General features: G+C 52.7%; 1 protein-coding gene across 8 annotated transcripts in view; it reads left to right on the plus strand.

The window, feature by feature from the left end:
* Atp2b2 (ATPase plasma membrane Ca2+ transporting 2) overlaps positions 1-15,709 on the plus strand; it is a 129,148-nt gene that overhangs the window by 46,383 nt on the left and 67,056 nt on the right. For all 8 annotated transcript variants that reach the window (XM_045134301.1, XM_045134302.1, XM_045134306.1 and 5 more), the window contains exons 3-5: positions 3,993-4,250; positions 5,099-5,224; positions 15,096-15,221. In XM_045134301.1, coding sequence (XP_044990236.1) covers positions 3,993-4,250; positions 5,099-5,224; positions 15,096-15,221 — 510 coding nt within the window. The remainder of the gene's footprint in view (positions 1-3,992; positions 4,251-5,098; positions 5,225-15,095; positions 15,222-15,709) is intronic.

The following is a 15,709-nucleotide window of genomic DNA, read 5'->3' on the forward strand; positions in this document are numbered from 1 at the left end:
AGGTCCCGAGTGTGTAAGTGACATGCTAAGGTCACACAGCTAGAGGCGGCAGCCCCGTGGCTCAGGCAGAGGTGCTCAGGCTGCACAGAGAGGTCCAGGCCTGAGTCACCCAGATGTGTGGCCTCAGGTGACCCTGCTGAGCAGGATGAGCTCAGAGGACAGCTGGCAGAGAGCAAAGTGGAGCATAATGGAGCTCCTGGGGTGTGTCTAGGGAGACCCCATGGCTCCAGACAGATGGCTGTGGTCACCAGTTTGACTGGGATGCACACACAGAGGCCCCAGAGCTCATTGGTATGAGGGCTGGCATGGAGCTCCATCCCTACCCCAAGCCCGGGCCTTGCTGTCAATGGAAGGCAGCTGCCCGCACTGTAACCCCACTGATAAAGGGAAGGGGAGTGGCAGGCAGGGGATACTCACAGCCCAGTCCCCCCAAGACAGGCAGCCACCAGTTTCCACTCTGTCCATCTAGGTGTTATTCACCTACTATTATCTTAAGCACCAGACAGCCGATGGCCACAGACGCAGTGCTGATGTCAGCCCGCACATGGTCCTCACGCCACAAGACCCCAGGCAAAAGTGCTGGACTCTGGGAGAAGACAGTTGCCTAGAGTCGTTCCCAACAGCGTGAGCTATGGCTGCAAACCAGGCCTTGGGCTTCCCTGGGTGGGGCCAAGCAGCCAGGATGGAGGGCACACTGCAGACCTACTTCCAGAGTCAGATGTAAGAGTGACAGAAGAATTCAGTCCTGGGCTCGGGGAGGGTCTGGTCATCTTGTGAGGAGCTGGTTCTTAGCAGGTGGGAAAATGAAGAGGGCCTCAGGCCTGTGAGGGACAGGGACTCAAATCCTGGCCTGCAGTCTTGCTTCCTGGTCTGTAGAAGCGGGGAGAATCCTGTGGGGGGGGGGGAGAGTATATCAGGGTCCGTCCTGAGCAGTGTCTGTCAGGAATTTTAGGGGGCCCAAAGGTGCTTGGTGGGCAGTTGGGGGGGTTCCCACTTTACCGGTGTCCAAACTGAAGCTCCGAGAGGTCAGCTTGCTTACTGAGGATCACATAGCAGAGCCTGGACTTTGAAGCTAAGTCTTTCCAGATTCAAGCAATCCATTAGCTTGTCTGTAAGCATCCCACTGCTGTGTTAACTGTCCTCCTGGGGATCCCATCAAGGAAGCACATAGCGAGGGAGATAGCTACCACCTTACAGAGTGGGTGGCAAGAGCAAGGACTCCCAGGAGGCGCCGGCTCTCTGCATCTCAGGTCTCTTTTTTCCCACCCTTGTGTACACACACTGTCCTGCACGTCCTGGGAGATGGGCTCTGAGACCTGCCGTGGATTCCAGGCCTCTGAGATGCCCAGGGGTGGGAGTTATTTGTTCAAAGCTTCTACGCAGCCTCAGGTCCATCTGAAACCGTCTCCAGGAGGCTGACAGCACCCGATGCAATATGAATGCTGTGTGACTAGTACTGGATGTGGCATTTAGGGAACAATGACAAGAAGAAAAAGAAGTCAGAACGTGTTCAGTGCAAATGGCGTATTTCCTTGCTGTTTCTTTCCCAGCTGTATTTGGCTGGAGGTCAGGAGGCAGAACTGGACAGGGAGAGCTGACTGCACTGGGTTCCTGGCTCTAAGGTTCCCCGTGTCTCCCCCACCCCCATATTTTAGGGGCTCTGTGAGTGTCGCAATAGCACAGAGCCACCATCCCTTACTTCTCACATGTGATGTAACTGAATTCTGGCTGGAATACCACTCTGCTCTTGGCCTCAAGGCTTCCTCTAGGTGGATATAGGGCTCAACACAGTCAGGTGCCCCATAACCCCTACAGTGGGGACTTCACAAGAAGGGTCCCTTTACCTTTTCTGGCCACCTTAGAAGGGAGAACTTGAGATCAGCCCATCCTGAAACTGAGAAAATGAGGCACTGTGGTGAATAGCAGTGAATCTTGACCTCCCCAAACTCTCCCTGGCCTTCTTGTCTTGTTGTTTCTGACCTTGACTTTCTAGAAGCTTCTGTCGGGATCTCTTGAAACTGCTCGTCTCTATTTCTTAGGACTATATTGAACTGTCCGATTGGTAGCCGTGCATTTTTGACAGCCTGACTACGGGACTGAGGGCTCAGAGGTAGAGAACGGGCCAAGACTAGGGGAAGATTCAAATCCAATTCTGCTGTGAGAACCCAGATGGGTCGCTGCAATTGTCTGCCTTTCCCTTGGCCAGCTTGAGTATGAAGGAAGAATGCTTGGGATTTTCCCAGAGGCCTGTCTGTCTGTCCCACTCCCCCGTGGAAGGTACCCCTGTGGGCTTCCTGGGGGGGAGGGCGGTGGGTGGTCAGATATGGCTCCCGGGCACACATTGGGAGATCAAGCCCCTCTCCAGCACCCATATCTCATCCAGGGTGCAGTCTTTCCTGCCCAGGGATTCAGCTTCTGCATCTGTCCAGGGAGGTGCCTCTTGCTCCTGGGACAGATGTAGGGAGCCGGGGAAAAGCTGAGACCTCAGGCCCAGCACTGCATGGGCACAAACTACCTTTGCTCTGAGGCTCCCAACTGCACATGCTGGTGTGTTCCTTTTCTTTTCTTCCTTTTTTTCGGTCATCCCATGGGCCTAGAAGGCTTTGAGAATTGAGGACCCATACTGGGGAGCTTAGGGGTGCCACGTGAGGAATGTGGGGTCCCTGTGGGTCAGACAACCCCAACATGAGCTGAGTGATAACCCTACTACATGCTGAGCATTGAGCACTGCTGGGACCTTCCCCTTCCTGCTTCTGAGCACCTGAAGGTGGTGTTCCTTCATGCTGAGGCCAGGAAGCTGAGGAGCGGGGGACAGTGGCTCCCAGAAGCCCCAAGGGGCGGCAGCTGGATTGGAACCAGCTGACAGGAGGGCAGGCCGGGGCGGAAGCTTCTGTCTTCAACCCTACCTCCCCGCAGCCCGCGCTTGTACATGTGCCTCGCTGCAGGTGGGGGCGGGACAGAGAGGCCATCAGCCAAACGTCATCTGCAACCCCAGAGCCAATGCGACGCTCACTGCTGCTCCACCTTCACTGTTCACCTTTTCTTTTTTCTTTCTTTCTTTCCTTCCTCCCCTTCTTCCTTCCTCCTTTCGTTCTTTCTTTTTTTGTTTTATTTTATTTTTTGGTTTTTCGAGGCAGGGTCTCACTGTAGCCCAGGCTGACCTGGAATTCACTATGTATTCTCAAGGTAGCCTCCAACTCACAGCGATCCTCCTACCTCTGCCTCCCAAGTGCTGGGATTAAAGGCGTGCGCCACCACGCCTAGTCCCCTTTTTTCAAATATATTTTTTAATTCTAATTAATTAATTAATTAAATTTGAATTTTTTTATTTGAAAGAGAGAGAGAAAGAGGCAGATAGAGAGGAACAGAATGGGTACACCAGGGGCCCCCACCAATGCAAACAAACACCAGACACATGTGCCATCTTATGCATCTGGCTTACGTGGCTCCTGAGGAATTGAACCTGGGTCCTTTGGCTTTGAAGGCAAGGGCCTTAACCACTAAGCAATCTCACCAGCCCACTGTTCCCCTTTTCTGGAGAATTGGGGTCCCCTGTGTGTCGGGCCTGGGATGGAGATCTCACGGCCTCACTTCATTGAAGTTCACCCTTCACAGGGTGTCCCCGAGATAAAGAACTTGAAGCTCAGAGAAGGGGGGTTCTGTCATCCAAGGTCTCATATCTAGAACAAAGGCAGGGAGCAAACGTGGCTAAGACGGTGACCTCTGAAGTCACGCCGCCTCCGGTGGCCTGTCCGGCTTCCTAGGCCTCCCTGAGAAGCTTCAGCACTCTGGTGTGCGGAAGTGACACGCAAGCACGGTGAGTTGTCCCGGAGGAGCCCTTTGCCCAGGTCTTGGCATCCAGAGGCACCAAGGGCACAGATCGCTGTCTGGTTATAGAAACGGTCAGCTGGCACAGCTGGGCTCTGTGCGCCCAAGCCACGCAGCCCCTCTTGCCTGGAGACCTGGCCCACTCCTTCCTCGTCTCTCCGCAGGATGTGCCACGGCCCAGGCTGGGGCGGAGGACGAAGGCGAGGCCGAGGCGGGCTGGATTGAGGGCGCCGCCATCCTGCTGTCTGTCATCTGCGTGGTCCTGGTCACGGCCTTCAATGACTGGAGCAAAGAGAAGCAGTTCCGGGGCCTGCAGAGCCGCATCGAGCAGGAGCAGAAGTTCACCGTGGTCCGAGCTGGTCAGGTGGTCCAGATCCCCGTGGCTGAGATCGTGGTCGGGGACATCGCCCAGATCAAATATGGCAAGTGTCCCTACCACAGTCCCAGAGCTGGAGTGTGGACAGAGGTGGGACAGACCAGGCTGATGCAGAGGGGCCTTGCCTAGGGAATGACGTGGATCCCCAAAAGCTGACACCATGCCAGGACGTGTTCTAGGGCCTGAGGGTCCTGCAGGAGGAAGGAGTCCTCAACCCATCTCAATGAGAAGTGTCAAATTCATGACACACGTGCCACTTTTTCTCTCCAACGGCTACCCACAGCAGGCATGACTAATCAATCACAGATTGTAGTCTGACCTCAGCCTCAGATGCCTTCCCAACACAGCATCCCAAGGACCACTAATACTCAGAGAAAGTGACAGAATCCATTTCCCATGCCTGAGTTGGCTGTGGTTGGGTGTTTGCTGGATTGGCAGAGGGTAGGAGGAGCAGACGTGGGTGAGTGTGCGTGTGAAGCAATCATACTTCTGGCTCCAAAGGGGTTGTGGGCTTGTTATGGACTGGGTAAGTAGAGGCAGATGGAAGGCAGAGACTACAGCGGCCCTACTCACTCAGTCTTAGTGGCTCACTTGCTTGGTGGTGTCTTCAGTCCATGTCAAACAGCCTGGTCTGTCCAAAAGAGCTCCCCCAAAGCCATGCTTGAGGCTAGAGAAGAGTGAACTGTGGAGAATGCTGGGCCAAGGGAGACACGTTTTGAAAGGCCCAAGGTGGCTCTGTGCCGGCCTTCAAGACTGGGCCTCCAGCTCGGGCCGCTGGGCCTGCCAGGGGCCAGCTTGGTTCTACGTGCTGGAGCTGTGTGCGCCTGAACACCCCCCCCCCCCCGCCACAGTCACCTCTCTCCAGCCACGTGCTAAGCCCGCCCTCTCACACAGGTGACCTCCTCCCTGCCGACGGCATCTTCATCCAGGGCAACGACCTCAAGATCGATGAGAGCTCGCTGACGGGGGAGTCCGACCAGGTGCGCAAGTCCGTGGACAAGGACCCCATGCTGCTGTCAGGTGAGCCGTGGACCACAGTGTCCCCACGTGGACAGCAATGCCAGGGGGTCTCCTGGGGGAAACCGATGGGGCTCAGACCCTGTTTTTTTTTTTTTTTTAATTTCAAGTTTTTATGAACAAGTTCCATGATTATAAAAAAAAAAAAAATCCCATGGTAATACCTGCCCTCCCCCTACTTTCCCCTTTGAAACTCCACTCTCCATCATTTCCCCTCCCCATCTCAATCAGTCTCTCTCTTATTTTGATGTCATGATCTTTTCCTCCTATTATGATGGTCTTGTGTAGGTAGTGTCAGGCACTGCGAGGTCATGGATATCCAGGCCATTTTGTACCTGGAGGAGCACGTTGTAAGCAGTCCTACCCTTCCTTTGGCTCTTACATTCTTTCCGCCACCTCTTCTGCATTAGACCCTGAGCCTTGGAAGGTGTGATAGAGATGTTACAGTACTGAGCATCCCGCAGACCCTGGTTTTTGATTCCAGAAGTGTTGACAGGCTCGGCCCCCCAGTGAGCTCATCCTCCCTTTCCCCAGCACCCGTGGTCAGCCAGCAATGCACGGAGCTGGGTGCTAGGCCCCAGGGCTCCCACCGTGAAGCTTAGCTGCCAGTGGCTTGGTTTACTAAACAGCCAGACACCAAAGCTTTCTCACCAGAGATGAGTCAGGATCAGATGACGCTCTTTCTGGACATGATGGGCCAGGCCTGTGGTAGGTACCATGGATGGAGGGGGCAAGACAGACGAAGGTCAGCCCCCCTGAAGAGCAGGTAGAGAGATGAGAAGAGAGGGGCTACGAGGAAGAGCAGGAAGTGATGGGAGTATGAAGAATGTAAATGGGAGCGGCAAGGGTGGGGCGGGCCGGGGAGGGGCGTGTGAGAAACAGCTGGCAGGGAGGGCAGATGCTGCACCTCTGGACCGCGCTCAGGAATTGGAACCGTTTTTTAAATTATTTTATCCTTTTTTTTTTTTTTATTTGAGGAGGGAGATAGAGAGAATGGGCATGCAAGCCAGGGTCTCCAGCCACTGCACATGAACTCCAGATGCATGTGCCTCCTTGTGCATCTGGCTTACGTGGGTCCTGGGGAATTGAACATGAGTCCTTTGGCTTTGCAGGCAAGTGCCTTAACCGCTAAGCCATGCCTCCAACCCTGGAGTATTATTTTTTGAGTAGAATGGGCTTCCCTGGACTGGGTTGAAACAGTGACATGATTTCCTGGGAGTTATAAAAGCTTTCCCTGGCAGCTTCTGGGGGCAAGAAAAAGGCCAGGGGGAGCCCCGTGGGGGGAATGAGTGGCCTCTTGACAGAGATACTAAATAGCCCTTTTCACCTGGCTGCATCCAACCATACTCGCAAGCCAGGCTTCACACCCAGCCCATGTGTGAATGAGCTTGGGGTAGCAGATCTACAAACAGCCAACTGCACCTTGAAGGTGTGAGAAGGCATGCAAAAGCCAAGGGGAAGGAGATCCCAGAGGAGGTGAATTTGAGACGGGTTTCGGAAAGCGAGCTGGCAAGATGGTGAGCCCACTGTGTCAGGGGCACAGAAAGGGCCTTCCGGGCTGGAGAGATAACTTAGTGGTTAAGGCGTTTGCCGGCAAAGCCAAAGGAGCCAGGTTCAATTCCCCAGGACCCGCGTAAGCCAGATGCACAAGGGGAACATCATGTGTCTGAAGTTCGTTTGCAGTGGCTGGAGGCCCTGGTACGCCCATTCTTTCTCTGTCTCTTTTCTATCTCTCTCTGCTTGCAAATAAATAAATAAAAACTCTAAAAAAATAAAAAGAAAAGAAAAGAAAGAAAGGACCTTCCCAGCAGAGACACCCGTGCAAAGGCCCGGCAGTGTTTCGTGTCCTAGAAACCGGGGGGAAGATCTTCAAGTCTTTCTGGCAGGATGATAAATAGCCTGGAACACTTGTTTATCCATAAATTATTCATCCCACATTTACAAAGCACCTGTCATATGCCAGAGGCTGTTGGGACAGACATGCCCTGATAGAACTTGGGATTTTTTTTTTTTTTCCAGGGAAGCCCAATCGAAGGGACACTCAGACAAGGAAGTAAGGTCATCTCAGAGGACAGGGAATCGATGGAAGATACAAGGCTGCAGTGAGACAGAGGCTCTGAGGGGGGATCCAGGAAGGCCCATCTCTGGTGGTTGCTTTGGTGCTAAAATCAGAGCAATGAGAAGAGTACTCCTGCAGAGGAACAGCAGTGCAGAGGCCCTGGGGTCTGAGCGAGTGATCCTGGAGGCCTCGAGTATCCTCTGGGAACACAAGGTCCCATGAGAGCTCAGTAGAGGGTCCTAGGCCTTTGGCCTTGGTTCTGGCCTCGGAGGTGAAGTGATTGTTAGGCAAGCATCCATCCTCGGGGTCATCTGGTTCTGTGGGAGCCCATTGGAGACCTGGTGGATGGTGAGAAAGTTTCCAGGCAGTTTGAAGGGAAGGGGAGAGAGAGAGGATGCTGACAGTAATCTTGGGGAGAGAGAGAGCTCTCGGAGTCCAACAGGACCACAAGCCAGCCAGGGAAGCAGGTAGATGGGCAGAGGCGTGTGGGAAGCCACAGGTCCAGGGTGAGTCACACAGGGTTGCAGATCCCTCAACAGGGACAGGAGGTCTGGAGAGAGTCAAGGTGCCAACATGAAACAGCTGACGATGGAGAGCGGAGCCAGGAGAGGCCATGAAGAGGTGCTATGGGGAGTCTGTCCCCGGATCCTCCAGCTCCATGTTCCCTCCCTCAGTGACAGAGAAGGGACCACTGGGAAATCTCAGAGGCTGGAAGTCCTAGAGGCCTTCGGAGATGCGGGCGAAAACGCATCTCAGAGTGGCCAAGGACAAGGGCACTGCAGACAGATGGGGCTTTCTGGGTCTCCCTGGGCGCTAGGTAGGTCTTCCAAGCTCAGGCTGCTGTCAGCTGAGGAGCAGTGACTTACCAGACCAGCAGGGGCCGTGTCCCAGAAGCCACTACAGGTCTCTGAGGCTAGGTGGAGCCCCGGCTGGGAGCCAGGGAGATGAGCTCACCACCTCTGGATATTGAGGATGGAGGAGGGCAGGTTGGGGCTGGAGAGTCCTGCAGGCTATACTGACCCTCCAGGAGAAGTCTCCCAGCAGCCTGCTAGAGCCCAATTGGGTCCCAGCATGAAATGCATGTCCCTGGGCTTGCAGGGGCTCACGCAAGGGAAGGCGACAAAGGAAAAGTTGAAGGAGGTTCCACAAAGATGGCCCCAGGCCCAGGGTGAAGAAACTAGATGGACGAGAGATAGGGCAGTGAGGGACAACAAGAGTGTGGTTTCACGTGTTGGTGACTGCAAAGCCACCGTGAGAATGGCTAAGACACAAATGACTGGGGCAGACGTGTTATCTGCATCAGACAAGGAGAGTATGGGAGTCACCTCCAGAGTACAACTGATGGGGAAATAAACAAAATCCTGGACATTTACTTTTTTTTGTAATTTATTTTTATTTATTAGAGCCAGAGATAGGGAGAGAGAGAGTGAGAATGGGCACACCAGGCCCTCTAGCCACTGCAAATGAACTCTAGACGCATGTGCCACCATGTGCATCTGGCTTATGTGGGACCTGGAGAATTGAACCTGGATCCTTAGGCTTTGCAGGCATGCGCCTTAACTGCTAAGCCATCTCTTCAGCCCACTGGACATTTATTTAAGAGACCCTATACATGTTCGTATAGAGGCAGGCCAGTTATTTAACTTTTTTTTTAATTTGAGAAAGAGAGAGAATTGGCACACCAGAGCCTCAGCCGCTGCAATCAAACTGCAGACGATTGTGCAACCTAGTGGGCATGTGTGACCTTGTGTGTGCCTCACATTTGTGCATCTGGTTTACCTGGGATTGGGAGAGTTGAACATGGGTCCTTAGGCTTCGCAGGCAAGCAGCTTAGCTGATAAGCCATCTCTCCAGCCCAGAAAAGGATATAATTTTTTGTTATTTTTATTTATTTCTTTGAGAGCGATAGACAGAAAAAGAGGCAGATAGAGAGAGAGAATGGGTGTGCCCGGGCCTCCAGCCACTGCAAACAAACTCCAGACGTGTGCGCTCCCTTGTGCATCTGGTTAAAGTGGGTCCTGGGGAATCGAACCTCGAACTGGGGTCCTTAGGCTTCACAGGCAAGCGCTTAACTGCTAAGCCATCTCTCCAGCCCAGATCGGCCCCATCCTGGTGCCTGCTGACTGCCCAGCAGCAGAAGACAGGCAGAGCAAAGCAGCCGACCCATCCTGATGCCGCTGCCTCGGGGAGCCTAGGATACCACAGTGACCGCTGGGATCGGCCTGTCGCTCGACCCGCACTCTGCCCGTGACACCGCCCTGCCTCTTGTGCATAGAGTGGTGGATACAGCATGGGTTCAAGTCCCGGCTCCACTGCTCTCACCTGTGTGGCCCTGGGCTGTCTCTTAAATTCTCTGAGCCAGAGAGGCCAGAGGTGGGCGGAGTGGCTTGATGCTGTGCTTGTACCAAAGGCAACCTCACAGGGCTGTTGTGGGGGAGGCTTTGCTGACGGTCTGGAAGCCCGTGAGTGCATGCTGTCATGAGCCGGGCTGATGAATACCAGGAACGATGGAGGAACCACCTGACTGGGAATCATACTGGCTTGGCTTGGTGCGTGGCCTGGAGGCAGTCACAACTCGCAACCCCGGAGGTGGGAGCCTCCCTTCTCCCCAGTCTCTTACCTCAGCAGACCTTGAGAGGCCACGGCCCCTCCCTTCCCTGCGCAGACACAGATCTGACCACGAGATCAAGGAGCCCCAGTCCAGCTGCCCCGCAGCCTCTGTGTAACCTTAGCCAGTCACTTGCCCTCTGAGGCTCAGAAGCCCTGTTTTGTACAATGAGGCACCGCTAGCTTTGCCATGAGGGTTTGGAGTACCCCACTTTCCATAACACAAGACAGCCAATATTTGGACCTGGCCCAGGGATGAGGTCCGGTTAATATTCCTGCTCTGCGCGCTCTCCCCAAGTACTCACGGTGGCTTACTGTCCAATACCAAGTGATGGCTGGACTCTCACCCTGCACGTAGCCACTCCTTCCTGCATAAGACACAGACAGCCCCGTGGTTCCAGGCCCTAGGATCCTACCTCTTGTGTATTGTCCCTCCATGGTCCCATCTGTGGCAGCCCTAGACCCTGGGACGGAGTTTACATTCATGATGTCTGTCTGAAGGCTCCACTCTGGTCTCCTTGCCCAGAGAGAGAGAAGAGATGCCCCTCCCTGCCAGGCTTTCATCTCTGTCTTCTCTTTGAGACCCAGGTGTCCGCACACTGTTGAAGGCTGATACCCCACCCCAACTCAGTTTGCAGAGGGCACAGTTGAGGCCCAGAGTGGACAGGAGCTGACCTAAGGTCACATAGCCAGTCAGAATCAGATCCCAGACAAGTTTACCAGGCTCCTTCTGCCTACCTGTTTCCTGTGCGTATGTGTCCTGAAGGGTGGCTCCCTGGGCAGTAAGAGGGCGTGGAGGTACTACAGAGGGACATCAGAGGGCATCTCCTCTCATCTCCTACCCCTGCCCCCTGCCCAAGGATCCTGTGAGAGACCCTCCGAGAGACTCATTCAGCCATCTTTTGACTAATGCACCTGCTGTCCCCATGAGAGCCTCAGTCTTGGGGGTCAATATTAACTCTCTTCAAGGGGTTTCTGGAGCTGCTGTGTTGGCCTGGGGCAACCAGGCCCTCTGTTCTTCCTTGGATGGTGGGCAGCCAGCTCTGGGGTCCAAGCAGGCATGGGAGCAAGGGGAACAGATGGGGGGGATGTGTTCCCTTTTCAGCAGGAACATGGTTTACGGGGGACACTGCTCTACTATACCACCATGGAAAGGACAAATGGGAGGGAGTGGGGAGAGGCGCTGGAGCCAGAGCTCTGAGCCCCACTCCACTTCATAGGCTGAGAAGACATTTGCTCCCAGACCCTGTCCTCAAGGGGCCTGAAGTCTTGGGGAAGAGCCCTGCCTCATCATCCTCACAGCGATGGCTTAGGGCTAGTTCGAAGGGGCGAGAGACAGAGTCCCCCGTGGTGTTGGGCGAGCCACGTGAAGGGAAGGGAGTTTATCCTGAGCCTCAGGGAGGAGGGAAGGGAAAGGTGTCCTTGTGGTGGCAACCATGGGAGGGAAGGCCAGAAGGCCTCACGTGCCCCAGGGACAGAGGTCAGAGGGCAAGGGTCTTCTCTAGGAACTATTTATATCGCTAAGACCTTGGAAGCCAGGCAATGTCTGAGCTGGGGGTCACTGATCACAGTAGTGTCTGGGGGAACGCAGGGAGGGAGGGAGGCCAATGTCACATCAGTTGCTAGGCTTGAAGGCCTCTCCCCCTGCCCCCAACACTTCCCCAGGACTGGCCAGCACGGTCACACCGCCAGCTCCCTGCCGTGATGGGAGTGAGTAGAAGAGAAGGTGATTTGAAGCCCGCTTATCTTGGGTGGAAACTGGGCCCTACATCTCTTTCCATCTTGTCTCCGATGGGCAGGTGGCGAAGAGCCTCCCTGTGGCAGCTGAGGCTCAAACACTAGCACCTTCTTGTCATGGCCAGCCTTTCTATTTTTAAATATTTTATTTTTATTTGTTTATTTTAGAGAGAGAGATGTATTGCAAACAAACTCCGTATGCCTGCACCACTGTGTACATCTGGCTTATGTGGGTCCTGGGGAACCGAACCTGGGTCCTTTGGCTTTGCAGACAAGTGCCTTATTCTCTAAACCATCTCTGTCCAGCCCCATAGCCAGCCTTTCCAATCCTGTCTTAGACAGCAGACTGTCAGGGCCTTCTCCCTCCGCCACTGGGCCCCCCTCCCCAGATGAAGTGGCCTGTGACCAACACAACAGAACTCAAAGCCTGGCTGTATCCCCCATCAGTGGGAAACCCAGGGAGGGCCGCTTCTCCTCTCCCAGCATCACCTTCCCTTGTATAAACACCGAGTGAGAGCAGTACCCACAGTGAACAGTGCAGTACCTGGTGCCCAGTCGTCGTTTAGAAGCCAGCTGGGCCCTGTGACTTTCTTCAGGATGCCACCGCATGCACCATGCGTTGTACGCTTCCTTCCTGTGAAATCTCCATAGATCCCTCATGCCCGTGGAGCCTCGGTCTCCTTGTCTGTCTCATGGATCTACTCGGCCCCCTCCTCCCAGACACACAAGCAGAGCTAGTGTTGACCACACTGTGTTCAGTGGACAGTGGGTAGTCACCCAGCACTGTGTGGGCCTAGTCATGCAGCTCACGGAGTAGTCACAGCCTCGGTGGGGACCCTAGAGCCAGCCAGAGGGCAAAGGCCACCCTGTCACTTCCCAGTGGCAGAGCGGCGATGGATGGGGCTGCTATCTGCCTCCTCTGTCCAGTTCAGTGACATTTGGTGTGTTTGTGTTATGTGGCCATCACCACTATCTGTCTTCAGAGCCTTCCCATCTTCCCAAACTGACCCTGGCCCCTTCCACCAGCCCCTGGCCAACCAGTGAATTTGGGACTCACAGTGACTGGCGACACATAGCATAGCATCCCCGGGTTCACCCACGCCAGCGCGTGTGAGCATTGTCTTCGGCCTTGAAGACCGACAGGCCTTCACTGGGCACAGAAACGAACTTTGTCCAGTTTGACCTCACTGGTAGAGGGGAGCGCAACGTTTGAGGCAAAGTCTCACGTTGTCCCGACAGGCCTTGAACTTGCTAGGTGGCGAAGGATGGCCCTGAATTTCTGATCCTCCTGCTTCTACTTCCTGAGAGCGGGGATGGCAGCAGTGTACCGCCACATCTGGCTTCCACCTCCCACTGAGCTGAGCTCCCTGGATAGTCTTGGACAAGCTGCTGTCTGATCCTCATGGTAGACAGGCCTCCAAGCAAAAGCAAGACTTACCAAACAAAAGCTAACCCCACAAATCTCAAAGATTGGGAAAAGCAGAGCCACTTCACCCCACAGCTGCCCTTTGAGACCCTCAAAATAATCCAATGACTATTTGGAAGCCAGCCTAAGAAACATAAACTTCTAGAAAAGAAGTTGGATATTGTAGAGACCTTCAATGTTAGCTACTTGGAAGGGTGAGGCAGGAGGGTCACAGGTTCAAGGGCTATCTGAACTACAGAGTAAGTTCACTGCCAGCTTACAAAATATAGTGAGACTCTGTCTCAAAGTTAAAAAAAAAATAGAATACAAGAAGGGCTTTCAATGGAGCTCAGTGGTAGAACACATTCCCTTGTGTGCACAAGGTCATGGATTCAACCCCCACTACTGCAAATGATGTTAATGGCATTAATAAATTCTAGGAAAGAGATCCTAAACCTTTTTTGCATCATAGATACCCAGAGAAGTCTGATGTCACTGGATGCCATGATCTTCATAATAAAGCCTGGAAGGGCATTAAATAAAAACATATGCCTGGCATAGTGGCATATGCCTTTAATCCCAGCACTCAGGAAGCAGAGGTAGGAGGATTGTCATGAGTTCAAGGTCACCCTGAGATTACATAGTGAATTCAAGGTCAGACTGGGTTAGAGCAAGACCCTACTTCAAAAAACAAAAACAATAAACCTTAAAAAATAAATTAATAAAAACATATGCCAGGCATGGTGATGGATGCATTTAATCCCAGCACTCAGGAGGCAGAGGAAGGAAGATCACTGTGAGTTTGAGGCCAGCCTAAGATTAGTGAATTCCAGGTCAGCCTGGGCTATAAACAGACCCTACCTCAAAAAAGTAAATTCAAAAAACAATAAAAACACGAGATACACTGAAATAAAACAGTAAAATAATTCAGCGAGTAGTAGTTTACGTGCTTCTTAATTAGCACACTAAATAAGATCTGTTGGGAAGATAATTCACCAACCTTTTGTAAAGAGAGATAACTATCAGCAGTGTCTTCCACAGCCATAAAATTATATAGAAAAAAAAAAAAACATGGACTTTGGAGAGAGATGGCTTAGCAGTTAAGGTGTCTGCCTGCGAAGCCAAAAGACCCACATTAGCCAGATGCACAAGGGGTCCATGTGTCTGGAGTTTGTTTGCTGTGGCTGAAGGCCCTGTCATGCCCATTCTCTCTCCCTCTCTCTCTCCTTCTCTTTCCCCCTCTTTCTCTGTTAAATAAAATAATTTTTTTAAAAAACCTGGAATTTTTTTAGTTTTTTTGTTTTGTTTTGTCTTTTAGGTAGGGTCTCACTGTGTCTAGCTCAGGCTGATCTGGATCTCACTCTATGGTCGTAGGCTGGCCTCAAACTTAACAGTGATCCTCCTACCTCTGCCTCCTGAGTGCTGAAATTAAAGGTGTGTGCCACCACACCTGGTTCAAACCCTGAAATTTTTGTCATGCATATTGTTTATAGCATTATTGATAAGGCACCAATAATATGCCATGTATTTATCACCTACATTTGTAATGGGGAGAAATGCTGAATTTCAGTTGGTTTGTGAAAATAGACAAAGTTTTATTTTCTTTTTCTCCTCTCTCACGCCCCCCCCCTCTATCCTCCCCTCTTTGGAAGGAGTGTGGACCCCTTCTCATCAGTCCTCTCTAGAGCTTAGTTAGCATTTTATCCTGTGGCAGAATGTGAGAGAATAGGGTCTAAATACTATCAATGAGGAGACATTATGTCCCCTGCTTGGCCTATGTGGGTAGGAGAGGAAGTGATAAACAGAGGCAAGGAGGAACTAACCCTCAATGCCAGGGTAGGAGATGATGGGCCTGGAGCTGTTGGAAAACTGAGAGACATCAGCCTTCCCACCCTAGGCCCACCCCAGTATGTCCTGAGATGGGATCATGTTAAAAGGACCCTAAACAAAGGTGGTGTCCCATAATTTTATTGAATAAGGTGGTAGGAGCGGAGAACTGTTCTTTCTTCTTCAGGGAAGGGGCTTTGGTCATGAGAAGGTAATGTGGCTTCTGCCCCCTTCTCTAGGAACCCATGTGATGGAGGGCTCAGGGCGGATGGTGGTGACTGCAGTGGGTGTGAATTCTCAGACTGGCATCATCTTTACCCTGCTCGGGGCTGGTGGTGAAGAGGAAGAGAAGAAAGACAAAAAAGGTAAGCCTCCCCCTGTTCACGTGGAGAGGAGCTTTTAAGGCCACATGTTTTGTTTTACGTTCACTCAATGAAATAACTATTGAGTGTCTTACGTCCTTGCCTCGCACAAACAGCCACTGCCTTCATCTTTGATGCCAAGCTCAGGCTGGTGGGCTGTCTGTTCCATCTCAGGGTCCTGTCCCAGTCTCTGTCTTGTCCAGTCATGTCACAGAGGCCCTTCCTCTCCCTCCAGGCCAGGTCCAAAATACTAAGCATGTTGCTGAGTCCTTGGGATCCAGCAGGAAAAGCATCCAACAGGATCTGGGCTGACTCTTGCTCCAATATTGAATAAAAGACCTCACCCAGGCATGTTCTTTCCATTATTGTCAATTCTACCTATCAGAGCTGACAGTCCATACAGTATAGGCCAGACCCAGACAATGGCAAAGAATATTCTGGGGATGGGGGCCAAAAGCTGGTTCCATACATACCATTCTGATTCTCTGGAG

The sequence above is a fragment of the Jaculus jaculus genome, chromosome 14 (genome assembly GCF_020740685.1).
Source record: "Jaculus jaculus isolate mJacJac1 chromosome 14, mJacJac1.mat.Y.cur, whole genome shotgun sequence".
Classification (NCBI taxonomy): Eukaryota; Metazoa; Chordata; class Mammalia; order Rodentia; family Dipodidae; genus Jaculus; species Jaculus jaculus.